Source organism: Abramis brama (genome assembly GCF_963993115.1).
Source record: "Abramis brama genome assembly, chromosome: 17".
In the NCBI taxonomy this organism is placed as follows: Eukaryota; Metazoa; Chordata; class Actinopteri; order Cypriniformes; family Leuciscidae; genus Abramis; species Abramis brama.
In genome coordinates, this window is record NC_139979.1 from 34,663,267 (window position 1) to 34,680,152 (window position 16,886).

A 16,886-nucleotide genomic window follows, 5' to 3' on the forward strand; every position below is an offset into this window, starting at 1 on the left:
ATTTCAACGTTGAATCGTTTTGCAAAATCGAATCATAATCCAACGTTGATTCAACGTTGAATCAACGTTGAAATGCCGGCTGGGTTAATTGTCGAACTTCTTCGGTGCCGTCATCTTGTTTCGGGTCCGACTCCGGTTCAAATTGATACGGTTGCACAGTGTCCTCAGAGACTCCCGCTGCCATTCTTTCTCCAAAATATACCCTTCAACTGTTGTCAAGGCAACACTCCACGTGTGTTGTGTCAAAATGCCCCACAGAACAGAGGGGCGGGGTGAGCAAAGCTCATTATCATTTAAAGACACATGCACTTAAACGGCGTGCTGAAAACAGAGCTGTTTTTGACCAGGTAAAATTAGTGTTTTCTTACAATACTAATGAGAATTTTTAATTAAAGTATATTACAAACTTTTCATTTAGACCCTAAAGAATCATATTAACTTGTACAAAAATGGCATTATATGACCCCTTTAAGTCTCTTTCTGTCCCTCTCAGTGCTTCCATCTCCCCAACACACTACCCCATAAAAGAGCGCAGAAGCCACCACAGTGTCATAGAAAGACTTCAGCAATGACCTGCACACACACCAAAGCACTTCCGTCTCCTCAACAAGTGAAGAACACTTTGGCTCTTCTTGTACAGAACCTCTGTATTGTTAGACCAGTCCAGTTTATTGTTGAGGTGAACACCCAAGAAATTGTATGTTGTCACCATCTCAAAGTCCAAACCCTGGATTTTCACCAGAGTAATCTGGGGCGCCTTCCTTGAAAAGAAAAGGAGCGAGCACTGAGCCCTGTGGGACCCCCGTGCTGCAAACCAACACATCACACACACAGTTCTGGAGCCTCACACACTGTGGTCTGTCAGTGAGAGAGTTGATGGCAGTCGACTCCGGCTCCTAATAGCTGATCCCTGAGCAGTGACGGCTGTACTGAAAAAAATAAAATAAAATTCTGTATTATGAATTTTTAAGGCCAGACAGGTAGTTTGCAGTTTGTTGAGGTCAATTTGTAGAGAACGACTACACGCCTGCGCACATATATATTCAAATACGCATACCTATAGACTAAACACATAATACATATGCGCTGAGATAACGTTTTTTTTTTTCTTCTGCACTTTGGAACCTGTTTCAAGGTTTGCGTTCTCTGGCCTCTATACATTGTTGTCGTGTGGATGAGCGGCCGGAGCGCATTAAGGGTTTTCTGTTGGAATGGTGTCGTGTTAGCGGCCCCTAAGTTAATAACTAATGATCTTTGCAATTTGTAGTAAATCAATCAAAACTAACTTTAGCTGGACAAAAACTTTATTCTAGAGATGCTGTAAAACCCCAAAAATCTGTTACTTTAATTTCCTATTATCACTGTAAAGCTGCTTTGAAACAATCTATATTGTTAAAAGCGCTGTATAAATGAAGGTGACTTGACTTGACTATTGTGTTGAAAGCTGGAGAAATCAAAGAGCATTTTTTTTTTCACTGGTGATTCTATAAGGCTTCAGTAATCAGAGGAAACAGGAGTTTTCCCATTGCTTCTAGTGAGGCAGTACGAGTGAACCGTATCGATATAGGGAACAGAAGAGATCACTTTACAACATCAGGAACCGTTCTGCAGAAAGATGAAAGACAAAACCGAACAAATGAAGGCAAGGATGAACAAATAAAATAATGAACGAGTGAAACAACAAAAGAATAAACAAAACAGAAATAATGAAGAAAAACTGATGAACAAACAAAAACTAACGTTAGTTAAAGAAAGCAGAAATTAACAAACTAAATAGAAGAGAGAGAAAAATAATATAAAATTAACCAAAGAATATAAAAAAATAATAATAAAGTAACACAAATAAAAACAAACTGAAAAGACGCGGGTGCTTTTGCGAAAACAACCCCACATAATTTACCACCTAAATATTAATCTCCAACACGAGTTCAACAACGTCTGCGTCGTGGTGCTCTCGTGAACGCGCGTCTCCCCCCATAGAAAGTGAAAGTAGGTTTTCCTGTCGCCATTTTAAGCAGGAAAAATGCGAAATACGCCACGGAAAAAAACTGAGCATCAAAGTGTTTATCAACGTTTAAGAATGAATTTACGTGTAGTTTTATGATGTTAAAGTTGGAGGATTTGAGATCCTGATCTTGTAAAAATTTGATCAAGGTGAGTGTTCATGTGTGACTTTCTTATATTAATATGAATCTCTGGAGGACATTTTACGTGATTGTTTGATATGAAATCTTTAATAAAGGGTTTCTTTCACTTCAATGTTTCTTTTGTGTTTGGTGATGTTTGTGATTCTCCAGAAGTTTAACATTTTATGTGTAAACATAATGCCAATTCACGCCTCGCAGACAAACGTCAACACACACGTTGTTTTATTTATTTATCGGATCAGTGTGTGTCAAGGTTTGTTTTCTTTTTCACCTGAACATGTTCAATCAGCATTTCTTGGTGTCAGTTATTTTTCATCAAATTCTAAATCCAACTGTCGACTTGTGTGTGAAAAGGCCCAATGAGCTTGAGTTAACGCAGTCACATGATCCTTTTCTCCCACACTCCAGATATGTTCAGCTAAATTATGAATGTTGTTTAATTCAATCATTTAATTTAGTGTCTGAATGTTTCTTCATTCAGAGTCAGTGGAGGAGATCAAACTCATCATATTCTCCTGCAGCTTCATCATGGGTAATTCACAAGGATCCAGAGATGGAGATTGTTCTCCAGGATGGTACTTTCAACAAACATTGTATATTGTGTTACATCACAGAACCTAGAGAAAGTTTACACAAAAAAATATATATTTTTGCCTGTTTTTATTTTGAAACTAACATAAATGTTAGATAAAAAGATTATAAAGTGTTTATGTTAATATGGTTCCTCTCATAATGAATGAACACAGTAATCTAAAGGATTAAACTGAATCTGTTCTCTGTTCCAGTTCAGTCCAGAAGAGCTCAAACCCAGAGTCCAGCTGTGTGTCTATGAAGAGTAACTGCTCTATGGAGCCGCCAATTAAGTTTAAGAGTGGAGACAAACGGCCTCCTGATCTCAGGTATATCACGTCTATAAAAGTTATTCTTAAAGTATTTGATTTTTATGAAATTGTTATTAACCCATTTAATCCCAAATTTTTCCCAGACACAAAAATATCCAAATCATGTGTCATTAGTATCCCTTTGAAACAATCAGTCATCATTTTTTGAAATTTTTATGGAAAAGTGTGTGAAAAAGTGTGTTTTATGATCGGTCACAATTGTGACCGGTGGGATACTGTGTTGTATCAACCATTGTATTGATTTAATATAGGTCTGTTTGACCTATGCAGTGTGTTTGTGTGTGTTTTTGTGCGTGTGTGTGTGTTTTTTTTTCTGTGTTTTTTTTGTGTCTGTGTGTGTGCGAGTGTGTGTGTGTGGGGAGATCAGACATCAGAGGAGACGTGACCATGTCTGAGTGTGTGTCTGTGTGTGTTTGTGTATGTGTGTTTGTGTATGTGTGTTTGTGTGTGTGTGTGTTTCTGTGTGTGTTTCTCTGTGTGTGTCTGTGTGTGTGTGGAGATCAGACATCAGAGAAGACGTGACCATGTGTGTGTGTGTGTGTGTGTGTGTTTGTGTGTGTGTGTGTGTGTGTGGGTGGGTGTGTGTGTTTCTGTGTATGTGTGTGTGTGTGTGTGTGTGTGTCTGTGTGTGTGTGGAGATCAGACATCAGAGGAGACGTGACCGTGTGTGTGTGTGTGTGTGTGTGTCTGTGTGTGTGTGTGTGTGTGTGTGTGTCTGTGTGTGTCTGTGTGTGTGTGTGTGTGTGTCTGTGTCTGTGTGTGTGTGTGTGTGGAGATCAGACGTGACCGTGTGTGTGTGTGTGTGTGTGTGTGTGTGTGTAAAATTAGGTAGAAAGTAAGGTAGAACAGTTAGCCTATGTGTATTAGTATGTAGATACAATGGGTTATCCCACCGGTCACTATTGTTGCCGTTGACATGTTTGTGAGTGCTATGACCACATTAAACAAAGTTGAGTAATTGCAAATGCATATATCAATACTAGACACCTTAAACATGATATGTACCAAAAATCTATGTCCTATCTTTATGTTAACATACTTTACCACCCTTTTCTTTGGGAGCTTTCTTGCTGCCATCCTTTTCTCTTGGCGCAAACAGGAAATAAACAGCTCTGGTCATGTGACAATTTACAGTAAACATGCGACACTGCACATATTTCATTGAGACCCTTTATTATTTCAATATCTGCTGGAAATGCATTGATAGATCATTCAGTAACATTTTTATAGCCTTAGAAATGAAACATTTTTTTACGGTCACTATTGTGACCGGTGGGATTAAATGGGTATACAGCAGTTAATGATCTAGATTGGAACCGAATAATTCTAAGTTCAAATCCTGTAAGTTTCAGTCTATTAATGATTATCATTGTGCTCTTGCCAATCAGAATCCATTCTAATTAAAAGGGCTTGCGCATTTAAAAAGGACAGACGACATTGTGGAGAAGTTAATCGCAGAGGTACAGAAAAATCCACCACTGTTTGACAAGTCAAGCTCCTTTCCGAGGATACGTTAAAAAATGGATATATGGAAAGCAATCAGTCATACCCTTGGAATAAATGGCGAGAAGTATTAACGATGAGATCATTATGCAGGCTAGCAGCAAATAGTGTAACAAAATTACCTCAGGTATTGAGTTTCGACAACATTGTATTGCTTCCTTTTAAAGTTTCAGTGAAAAAGGCATTGTGTGTGTGTGTATATATATAAGGTGTTGACTAGGTGTTGTTTTTATTCCACTATTGACTTTGTCAGCTAAATTCACTGTTAGATTAGTCCTCACTAGACTAGCTAGATTCAATGTTTAGATGCGCTCGGGACGTAGCATGCTGAGGACATCTGCTGGTAAAAGACGTGTAAATGCAACAAACTGATATTGATTCATTCCAAAGTATGAATAAAATTTGTCTTCAAAAGACGACAAACTCCTCTCGTCTTTTAAAGGTATAGTGGAGGATTTTCTTTTTCCGGGTGGATCATCAAGACTATTGGTCCTCCTAGTTGTCAATCATTCTGGTGATATGTTTACGTAAGGCCGTCGTATGTGCTCATCCCTAGGTAGTTTTCGCTTTCTGTGCATGCGCACTTTCAGGTGTATATGTGTGGTGAGCTATGGTTTCAGCCAGGCACGTGCACACATAGACATCAAAGGGGGCTTGAGCACCTGCCCTTTTTATTCCTGGAGAGAAAGTGCCCTTTTTTCTGGGGTGCTTTTTATTTTATTTTTGAAAAATAATATATATTCCTGTTTGCGCACAGCTTCCCTGTCAAACAAATATATTTATTGAAGAATAGTATATCTAAATATCAGGTCAGGAGTTCTGAAGCGCTCCCTCTCTCTCTCTCTCTCTCCCCCCCTGCGTCTGTCTCTGCGCAGCGGCGCACATCGGCACACACACACACACACACACCTGCAGGCAGCAGTAGCCCCTCCCAGCAGTGTTTTTCTTGGCTTGTGCTGAGGTGAGTGGCGCTGGCGATGAAAAAAAGATTAAACTACCAGTGCCTCGAAATTCCAGGCACTGGTCGAGGCTCGAATTTACTGCTGATTAGCCAAAGACAAATATAGTTAACCTGTGTTTTGCTAGCATGCATGCCTCATGAGCTACTAGACTAGCTAATGTGTAAGGGATAATCGCTATACATTATCCCGCTTATTACATGGCTACCTACCAAATAAATAATTAATTTGACACAAAATATTGATTTAAAAAGGAGTTTATTGATTTAAACCCGAGTGTATTGCTTCCGCTAAAGAAAATAGTACGCTCCGTCTCTATGGTTAGAATCCTGTGAGTCCATAGCAACGGTCTGTTATACTCTGCACAGCGGAGTTAGTTAGTTTATTTTGAAGTAGAAGACCTTTTTTTGTAATAATTTTATTAAGTTGCTGTATTTTTGTATTTTGTCAATCATTTTTGCAGTGATTTTTTCAGTAAAGTTAACAAAATAGCAGCAACAGCCCTCTTCAGTTTAGAGTGAATATTTGTGTTGATTTTAAAGTGTTATGTATTCTGATAACACCAAAATAATTAAAATAATGTAGTGCCTTGTGCAAAAATAAACAAATTATTAGTAAAACACGCCCCTCTGCTTGATGCAGTTATTTAGGTTATTCTAAATATATACTTGAAACTAGTAGCATAGAAAATGTTTTCAAAACATGCACATTGTGGAATGGTTTCCTTTGCTGCTCTATAAACCTAGTGAATACTAAGGAGACCATGGTTTCTGTGTGAACTGATTATTTTGTAGACATCTTTTGAAAATGAAACAATTGCGTGAGTTTGAGGAAGATGAAATTAATTAACTTTTTAAATTATTTTTTTTTAAAGGAAGTCAGAGTTGCGTTAATATATATACTTTTTTGTTTAAAAAAAAAAAAAAAACGTAATTATGAGAAGTGCCCTTTATTTCACTTGAGCCCCTGCCCCTCAAAATGTCTGTGCACGTCCCTGGTTTCAGCCATTCATTGAAGCTTGCCGTTCTCACCGGGTTTTTTCAAAATGTCCGAGGGTCGCAAGAGAAAAAGTGTCTACGAATTGTATGACAAGAAGAGAAAGGCCTCTGAAGAAAGAAACAAGACCAGAGTGTTTTTGTGAGAATATTTCACACGCTGGCGCGAAGTTTCTACTCGACAGGTAAAGTTTGGCATGCTATTTGGAGAAATCCATTTAAAATCACTGCTAGTAAAAGTTAATGTAAGCTATGATTAGCGATGCTAGCCCTGGCACAAGTCACGCACCGCACAGACACGGTAAACATCTCAATTTGTCTAAAGTAGCCTTATGACCAAATTGTAAAAGGTATCACGCTGAAATGTTCTAAAACCTTGTGCGTTCATTTTTGATAATTCCAATGTTCACCATAGTATTTATTACACAAATACAAGTGCAAATATTCTTTTGGAAAGTAGGCTTGTATGAGCTATGCCGACAGCAACTTGTAAACAGAGCGTGCATGAGGAGAACTAGGCTCGTGCATGCTCTCTCGTGCACACGTTTAATAGGCATTCCCTCTCGGGAGCAGGTAGAGTGTTGCGCATGTACATTTTTTCAAAAAGTGGAGAGGGCGGTTCTTTTCTAAAATTCGGGAAAATCCTCCACTATACCTTTAAGGATATATTGTACCCAAAAGTGCCTGTTTTTCTTTTTCAGTTTATGTGTGACGTAAATCAGAAGCTGGTCATCCATTTTCGCTACTTTGAAACTGCAGCGCGAGTGCTTAGAGTGAAAAGACCGTTATCGTTCGTTGGTGTGGACGCGAATATAGTTATCGTTATAGTTATCTTTATAGTTATTGTTCTTGTTGTGAACGGGCCTTAATACTAACAGTGACATCAAGTAAGTGTAAGCTGAGATTATTTCCACCTTTATATAGTGGAGTAGGAGTAAAATTTAGTGGATTTTTCTAACCGCTGGTTCAGATTTGTTGAAAGCTTCACAGTGTCTGGTCAGAACAGTGATGTTTCACAGCAAGAGTACCTTTACTAGAGTACAGTAAGGGGGTTTATCTTTAAAGGTCAGCTAAACATTGGTCTCTTTAGTCGGTTGAGCCTTTGTCCTCCATTGTGCCTTTGAGAAGAGTCATGTGACTCTGTCAATGAGTTGAATCATTCTATAATTCTATAGTTGTTTTCAATTTGTTTGTTTTGAATTCATAATTCCTAATATTATCGGTCACTTTAATAAAAAAAAATATGCGTAGCATTTTAAAAACCAGTGAGTTAATTTCTCAAAATAATTGTAATCAAAGTTTGAAACACAGTGCAAAACCCCACTGAGTTACAGACATTAAAGCAAAAGTGTTACAGCACTCCCTGGTCTTTCCTAAGACAGAAGATTCCAGTAAAAGTGCACAACATTTATAAATCTGAATGCTTTTTATTTTACTTAGTTTTGAATCCAGTTCAGTCCAGCAGAAGAGATCAAAACCAGAGTCCAGCTGTGTGTCTATGAAGAGTAACTGCTCTATGGATCCGCCAGACATGTTTAAGAGTGGAGACAAACGGCCTGATCTCAGGTATATCATTTCTATAAAAGTTAATCTAGTATTTGATTTTTTATGAAATTGTTATTAATATACAACAGTTTAATGAGTTACAATCTTTCTGGTTTCAGTCTATTAGTGATTATCATTGTGCTCTTGTGTAAAGCTCTATGTATTGTATTGTTAATACATTCACACACTGTAAAAGCTGTTGGTCTGTTACTCAGTTAATCCACCTTTATTTATAAAGCACCTTAAAAACAACACTATTGACCAAAGTGCTGAACACAGTCTAAAAAATAAACAATAACATACAACAGAGGCGCCACAAAAAATAATAAAACAATAAATAACAATAAGAATAAATGCAACAGTAATACAAAACTAAAAGTCAACCCTCAAACTGAGTTAAAAGCCAAAGAAAATAAATGAGTTTTAAGACGGGATTTAAAAACAGGAAGAGACTCAGTCAGTCTGATGTGCAAAGGCAGCTCATTCCAGAGTCTCAGAGCTGCCACGGCAAACGCACGGTCACCTCTGGATTTACGTTTGGTCTTGGGGACGACCAGCAATGCCTGGTCAGCCGACCGGAGCGAACGAAAAGGGGTGTAGGGCACGAGCAGATCAGACAGGTACTGGGGGGCCAGGCCATGCAGACATTTAAAAACAAATAAAAGAATTTTAAAATCAGTGCGAAAGTGCACAGGGAGCCAGTGGAGGTATTGGAGGATGGGTGAGATATGGTCAAATTTTCGAGTTCCAGTTAACCCTCTGGGGTCTGAGCTGTTTTCTGGCCCTGGAGGTGTTCTGACATGCTCTGACATTTGTGCTTATTTCTGTTACTTGTGACATTTTCATGGCTAAAGTCTGATTACACTGTATTCAGCACAAACTCTGTTACAATAATATATCAGCAGCATGTATGTAAAAGTTTGTAGTTTTGAGATAATGACATTTATGCGTGGTTTGTGAAAATACAAAAATAAATTGTCATTGAAATAAGGTCATGAAACCCATACTGATTATTTCTTCACAAGACTTTTGAAAATTGTATCACGTAGCCTAGAATATTTGCTCCAAAACTATGTGAAAATCACCCTGACTGCTCATTCAGATAAGACAATATATTGATTTAAAATTTGTAAAACGTGTTTTGTGTAAGAAAGCTTTTTTCGAGGAGGCGTGATCACATCATTAATATGTATTGTTTTCACACCTGAGAAAGACAAAGACACTCCCCTAATGGCCCTATTAGGAGCTATCAGGCCCTGTCATTCTGAGCAACCTTGCACAAAGAATGAGGAGATTTAAAAAAAGAATGGCTGTTTGATTGTTTGGATTTATTTACAACACAACATAATCCAAAGATACACAACAAATGACAAAAAGCACATTTTTGAAAAAATGACCCAAAGACAGAGACCTTTGTGCCATTCCTAAAAACATTGTACATACCTTTCATTTCCAAGGTGTTTGATTTTCACTTTACCATGTTCATATACAGAGACTCATGTGAATGTTGAAGTCAGCAGGACTCAGTGGTATCTGGTCACTGAAAAAAAAACAAAAAACATTTCATACAAAACATACTGATATCAAGAGAAACTATAGGCCTGAACGATTTTGGGAATAATTTTTAGATTTTTCTGGTTAAAATTGCTTTTTAAAATTCACAGAATACACACACACACACACACAAATGTTTCCAACAATATATAATATAATGAACACCAGGTTTGTTGTGCCTTGTAGGCATAGGCTACGCGCAGTGCTGCATAAAATAATAATAACAATAACCTATAGCAGCCTATAAATCTTCCAAAAGATTTCAGTAACAACTACGCTAGAGAAAAATATATTGATTATCATATGTTACTTCAAATGTTTCCATTCGTTATGATGATATGAAATGAGATAATAGTAAAAACATGAAGCCTAATGTTTGGTGCGTTTTGCTTTTCAAACGCGATCGCGCTCCAAAATATGATACATTCAAACGCACAGCATGCTCCAAAATATGATACATTCAAACGCGATCGCGCTCCAAAATATGATACATTCAAATGCGATCGCGCTCCAAAATATGAAACATTCAAACGCACAGCATGCTCCAAAATATGATACATTCAAACGCGATCGCGCTCCAAAATATGATGCATTCAAACGCGATCGCGCTCCAAAATATGAAACATTCAAACGCGATCGCGCTCCAAAATATGATACATTCTAACGCACAGGACACTCCAAAATATGAAACATTATGGTTACCATATTATACATATCTACTTTTGAGCAGATATCCAGAAACACAGTAACAGTAAACATGGGTCTAAATATTATAATATTCACCATATATCTAGCAACAGTTCAACTGCAATGTGAAGTTTATGCAACAATAACATAAACTAATAAGTAAGAATTTCTTACCTTACATCTTTCTTGTCTTCAAATCGCGTTCTTCTTCTTCTGAGGTAAATCCAATGTAAGCTCACGGCGCGTCTTTCAAACTCAACGAAAAGCAGAGACTTGTGTAGTGTTTTGGTGCTTTGTGTTTGAAAGTAATGAGCGCGATCGCGTTCCATGTGGAGATTTGCATGTCAATCTCTTTTGCGCGTGTGGGCGTGGTCAAATTAAAAATATTGAGCAAGCGTTTGAGATACTGGACATCTTGTTGGTTTTATACAAATTACTTAAACAGAGAATATTTGTTTTCAGTTTGAATCCGATCATTTAAAAGTACACACTTAAATGTTTATAAAGCTATATGGCTCATAAATGTGTGACAAGTATTCGCTGAGTTTTGTTTCAGTTTACAGACGTGCTCAAGAAAAAAAAGTTCACCGCGACGGAGAGGCATAAAGCACACCCTGTTTATTTTCTTTATTTTACAAAAGCACAATGTTTTGATTTGATTGTAAGTGGACACATACAAAAGTAGAAATATCACAGATTGTTTTTTCATATTTCTTTTTTCTGTATGACCATAAATGACTGAGTAATTTAAGTTTATTGTGCTACAATGTGAAGAAAATCCAGCAAAGCGCGCTGGCGCGTTTGCCGACCTCAGAGGGTTAAAAGACGAGCAGCTGCATTTTGGACTAGTTGTAATCGTGCCATAAGTGATTTGCTAAGACCAGTGTAAAGTGCATTGCAATATTCTAAACGAGTGGTGACAAAAGCATGGATTAACCCCCAGAGGTCGGCGGTATCGTCGCTTTTTTTTAATCAGTGTAAAAGAAACTCATAAATACTCTGTTGACTTTGATTTTCCATAGGAGTTTCATACATCAATCGATTCTGTTAAATGTGTATTATTTTTGTGTATACTCACAATAAAAACAAAGTGTTGTGCTTTTTGCCAAATAAAGAAAAATAAACACGAAGCGAGTTCTGCCTTCTCTGTCAGTGTAGTCCATTCTGAAACGCGTCCGAAAATGAACTGTAACTCAGCGAATACTCAGTCAAACAGACATACAGACACACAGGCATGAAGCTTGAATTCTCTTCTTTTAAATGAAGTAATTTATATAAAAAACAAATATTCTCAGTTCATGTAATCTGTAAGAAAAGAGCGAGATGTCAGTCGTTCTCATCTCATCTAATTACTTGTAATGTGACTCCGCCCTCAGAGCGCGCGCTATTCAAACGCAAATGACTGAGCAATCCGTGCAAACTGTGAACGCCCCCATATCAGCTTGAGAAAACAAGTTGAATCATATCATTGTAGCCTACTTCTTTACACCGTCTCGCAGCGCTGTGAGGAATAATAATAATGGAAAATGTACCTCAGAAGTGCGGGTATATCGAGGAGCGAGCTGAGGAATGCTGTAGTAAGTTTTTTTCCTTCTCACGTGAATCGGGTTTCTGTTTATGAATGAATGAACGGCAGAGATGCGCGCTGTTTACCACAGCTCGCAAAAAGACAGTTTAAATTTAAATCGCGTGTGTGAATGAATGATGATGTTTTAGCAAACTGTATTGCTATACTGAGATGAGTAAAAATCGACTGAAATATGTTGAAATAAAGTGTCTAGGTTTTGACATAAATGCAAATATAAATGTAATTTTACAAAATATTACCGATTTTCAAATACTGCTGTATTGAATGAACAGCTTTTAGCAAACTCTATTGCTATACTGAGATGAGGAAAAATATAAAAAATTATCAAAAATAAAGTCATCAAATAATACGTTTTGTATACTTTAGTTTTTAAAAAGAAAGATTACACTTGAATTGTTGTTGTAATTGTAACCTTTTTAATAAAAAAATATATATTTATAAGGTAGATGTAAACAAGTAAATATAATTTTTTTCTTTAAATAATTTGTATTGTGTTTTATTAGTGACAAATTTGGGGAGAGGATAAATATTCCAAAACTGAAAATACAGTATGAGAATTAACTGCACAATTACTAGACATGTTTACCTTGGATATTATACAATTTGCAAGCACAATTTGTGAAAAAAAAAAAAAAAAATTGCGATGCCTCCAACTGTGAACCAATTTGGTAGTGTGTATATATATATATATATATATATATATATATATATATATATATATATATATATATATATATATGTGTGTATATATATGAAGAGTTCAGATGCAAAAGCCTCTAAATGCCATCTGAAATTTTCTTCTAGAATGATCATTTTTATGAAGCTTGTATATTCAAGTTAGCTATAGGTGACACACCTGAATGAATGGCTCATTAAGTATGCAGGGGCATTGTTTCATCAGGTGTGAACTACTAAATATGCATGATCGTTTACGCCCCATTCGCATATTGGCTTTCCAAACTAAAAGTGTTTCGCAAAACTTAAATCAATGTATCGTTTTATGTGAATGATTAGGCAGGATGATTTTCACATCATTTTGAAGAAAAAATGATGTGAAAATCATCCTTTTGCTCTAGGCGACGACATCCGATGATATATTTAGTATGTGTTTTGTGGCCTTATTTCAGAAACTTTCATTTTTAGTTTTTTCAATAACCATGCATAAACATTATTCTCTCAAAAATGAAAACATGTACATACATGTGGCTCAAATATTATGGTAGTCCTGTTTGTGCTAAATAGAGTGTAATTTTTTTTTTGCCATTGATATGTTTATAAGCAACTGAAAAAAGCACAAATGTCAGGGCATGTCAGAACATCTCAAGGACCCCCAAAACACCCCAGACCCCAGAGGGTTAAAATTTCAAAATCATGTCGAGATAAAACCGGTTTTACTTTGGCTAGTTGCCTCAGCTGGAAGAAGCTGGTCTTCACCACTGCACTAATCTGGGCATCAAGTTTTAAACGACCGTCCAACTTGACACCCAGGTTTGTAACCACAGGGCTAATGTCTCGGGTTAGACAACCCAGGTCAACAGGAACCGCAGCAGCTGAGTCACTAGGAGCAAATAACACAAACTCAGTTTTGCTCTCATTTAAATACAAAACATTCATAGCCATCCATGCTTTCACTTCATTCAGACACGCTAAAAGGGTTTTTGACTGACTTAGCGGCACAATATATTTGGCAGTCATCAGCATAAAAATGGAACGAAACATTGTGACTTCTGAGGACTGACCCAAGAGGCAGCAGGTACATTGAAAAAAGTAGCGGCCCAAGGACAGACCCTTGAGGAACTCCGCATGACAGAGGAGCCGAAGAGGACACAGCATCACTGACCTGAACTGAAAAACTTCTGCCTTCCAAATAGGACATAATCCATGCTAAGGCCAACACAGTTAAGGCCAACACAGACTGGAGAACTTAATGCCCACACAGTTCTCCAGTCGAGACAATAAAATTTGGTGGTCGACTGTATCGAACGCAGCCGTAAGGTCCAATAGCAGCAGAGCAACAGTATCACCAGAGTCTGAAGCCAGAAGAATGTCGTTGAAAAATCACAGCAGAGCTGTCTCAGTGCTGTGGGCTGACTTAAACCCAGACTGGAAAATTTCAGTTATACAATTGTCATTCAAAAATGTGCTCAGCCTCAGGTAAACAACTTTCTCCATAATTTTGGAAAGCAAAGGGAGCTTAGAGACACAATTACATCAATATCAGTGTGTCTGATTCTTTACCCTCTTCATTCTGATTTAAGGTCAAACCTTCTATCCAGACCAGTTCAAAACAAAACTGTGTACAAGCCTGTGATTCAACCACAAGACTTTAATGAAAGCATGTATCCTGGTTTCAGGTAAAATGCAGGACTTTTTTGTTGTTGTTGTTTAATTTTAGGTGCTGCAATTCACATCTCACATCACACTCAAACACACTTAATGATTAATGATTTACACATTTCAGAAACCTAATGATGTTCTGTGTCCCAAAAATAGTTTTGTAATGTATGGCTATTTACTCCTCTGACTTGTGTAATAATGTGGTATTTTAATCTTACAGCAATGACTCTAAACCTGCTGAAGTCCTCTACACATTGAGATCAAATCTGAGACAGAAGTTTGAGTGTTTGTGTGAGGGAATATCAAAGCAGGGAATCCCAACACTCCTGAATGAGATCTACACAGAGCTCTACATCACAGAGAGTGGAAGTGGAGAGATCAATAATGAGCATGAGGTGAGACAGATTGAGACACAGTCCAGGAGAGCAGAAACAGAGGACACACCGATCAAATGCAGTGACATCTTTAGACCTTTACCTGGACAAGACAAACCCATCAGAACTGTGCTGACAAAGGGAGTAGCTGGCATTGGGAAAACAGTCTCTGTGCAGAAGCTCATCCTGGACTGGGCTGAAGGGAAAGAGAATCAGGACGTCCAGCTCATATTTCCACTCGCTTTCAGAGAGCTCAACTTGATGAAGGACAAAACACTCAGTCTTTCAGATCTTCTTCATGTCTTTTTCCCTGAAACAAAAGAAATGGAAATATCCAGTGATGAGTATAAAGTGTTGTTCATCTTCGATGGTCTGGATGAGTGTCGTCTGTCTCTGGATTTTCAGAGCGATGTGAGGTTGTGTGATGTGACTGAATCAGCCTCAGTGGACGAGCTGCTGATGAACCTCATTGTGGGGAATCTGCTTCCCTCTGCTCTCATCTGGATCACTTCCAGACCAGCAGCAGCGGATCTCGTCCCCTCTGAGTGTGTCCATCGAGTGACAGAGGTACGAGGCTTCAGTGACACACAGAAGCAGGAATACTTCAGGAAGAGAATCAGTGATCAGAGTCTGGCCCACAGGATCATCTCACACCTGAAGTCCTCAAGGAGCCTCTTTATAATGTGCCACATCCCAGTGTTCTGCTGGATCTCAGCCACTGTTCTAGAGAAGATGTTGAGGAAATCACGGAAAGGAAAGTTTCCCAAGACTCTCACTCAGATGTACACACACTTCCTGCTCATTCAGACCAACATCAAACATGAGAAGGACTATGAGAAGAAAGTGACAGATGAAGACATGATTGTCAAACTGGGGAAACTGGCTTATCGGCAGCTTGTGAAAGGCAACCTGATCTTCTATGAGGAAGACCTGAGCGAGTGTGGCATTGATGAGACAGAAGCATCAGTTTACTCAGGATTGTGCACTCAGATCTTCAGAGAGGAGTTGGGCTTGTGTCAGGGGAAAGTCTTCAGCTTTGTTCATCTGAGCATTCAGGAACATCTAGCAGCTCTATATGTGCATCTCTCCCTTATCAACAATAACATCAATGTGTTTGACCAGATTACCAAACCAACTAATGGAGACAAAGTTTCTCTATCTGACCTCCATCAGAGCGCTGTGGATGAGGCTTTACACAGTAAAAATGGACATCTGGACCTTTTCCTTCGTTTCCTTCTGGGTCTGTCAGTGGAGTCTAATCAGAGTCTCTTACAAGAACTAAAGACTCAGACAGCAAACAGCTCTCACAACAATGAGAGAACAGTTGACTATATTAAAGAAAAGATCAGTGAGAATCCCTCTCCAGATAAATACATCAATCTGTTTCACTGTCTGAATGAACTGGGTGATCTTTCTCTAGTGAACGAAGCTGAACCTCATATGAGTTCTGGAGGATTACGTGCTGTGAAACTCTCCTCGTCTCAGTGGTCAGCTTTAGTGTTTGTGTTGTTGTCCTCAGAGGAGACACTGCAGAAGTTTGACCTGAAGAGATTTATTGGAGACAGAAATGATCAGTAAGTATTAACACTGAGGGCAATCGTTACAGTCTAAAACATTATGAACAAAGAGAAACTAAGAGATCAGAAGTGTTTAAATCACGGGGCACAGATTGATTTCTGGGATATTGTACATAATTTGCGGGTATTTCTCAAACCGTGGCTGTGTCCTAGTAAGACTGCATATCTCGACTGCCACGTCATCAAGCGCGTCTGAAGGCCGTCTCAGTTTGAAGGATGTTTTGAAGACAGACTTCATTTTGTGTCTTTAATTCAGCTCATTTTGAAGGATGCATCAAGTATATCCTTTGTGTTCTTCAATCTCCCACAATTCTTTGCACACATTCTAATTCATGTAAAAGAACTGATGGAAAACGAGTCTGCACTGAGTTTATCTGAGTTCATTATGAAATGTAAGACACAGATAATGTATTCGGAGATGAAGGCATACATGTTATCTTTTGTTTCTGTGTAAATTAATCACTGAACACTAAACTGACAATAATGTAAGACACTGGGAGACACAGACGGCTGTCATTCACTGTATTGCATTAATAAAAAAGCCAGTTAATATAAAGATATTTAATAGGAAGTATTTCTACTAAATAAAGTTTTAATAGTATTTTTGCGCCATCACTAAAATTGGGCTGCAAGCGGATCCTCCTGATGATGAGAATCACGTCACGCGGACGCCAAAGTAAACTTGATAAAACAGTTAATGGCCTTGATGCCGTTCCTG

At 38.0% G+C, this 16,886-nt stretch overlaps 1 protein-coding gene across 2 annotated transcripts in view; it reads left to right on the plus strand.

The window, feature by feature from the left end:
• The first annotated feature begins 1,978 nt into the window (after window positions 1-1,978).
• LOC311067215 (NLR family CARD domain-containing protein 3-like) overlaps window positions 1,979-16,886 on the plus strand; it is a 35,786-nt gene continuing 20,878 nt past the window's right edge. For both annotated transcript variants that reach the window (XR_014603193.1, XM_084088939.1), the window contains exons 1-6: window positions 1,979-2,154; window positions 2,629-2,722; window positions 2,933-3,046; window positions 7,947-8,072; window positions 14,139-14,234; window positions 14,438-16,165. Coding sequence is in view for 1 of the 2 variants with exons in the window: in XM_084088939.1 (XP_083945065.1) it covers window positions 2,676-2,722; window positions 2,933-3,046; window positions 7,947-8,072; window positions 14,139-14,234; window positions 14,438-16,165 (2,111 nt within the window). In the remaining variant the exon portion in view is untranslated. The remainder of the gene's footprint in view (window positions 2,155-2,628; window positions 2,723-2,932; window positions 3,047-7,946; window positions 8,073-14,138; window positions 14,235-14,437; window positions 16,166-16,886) is intronic.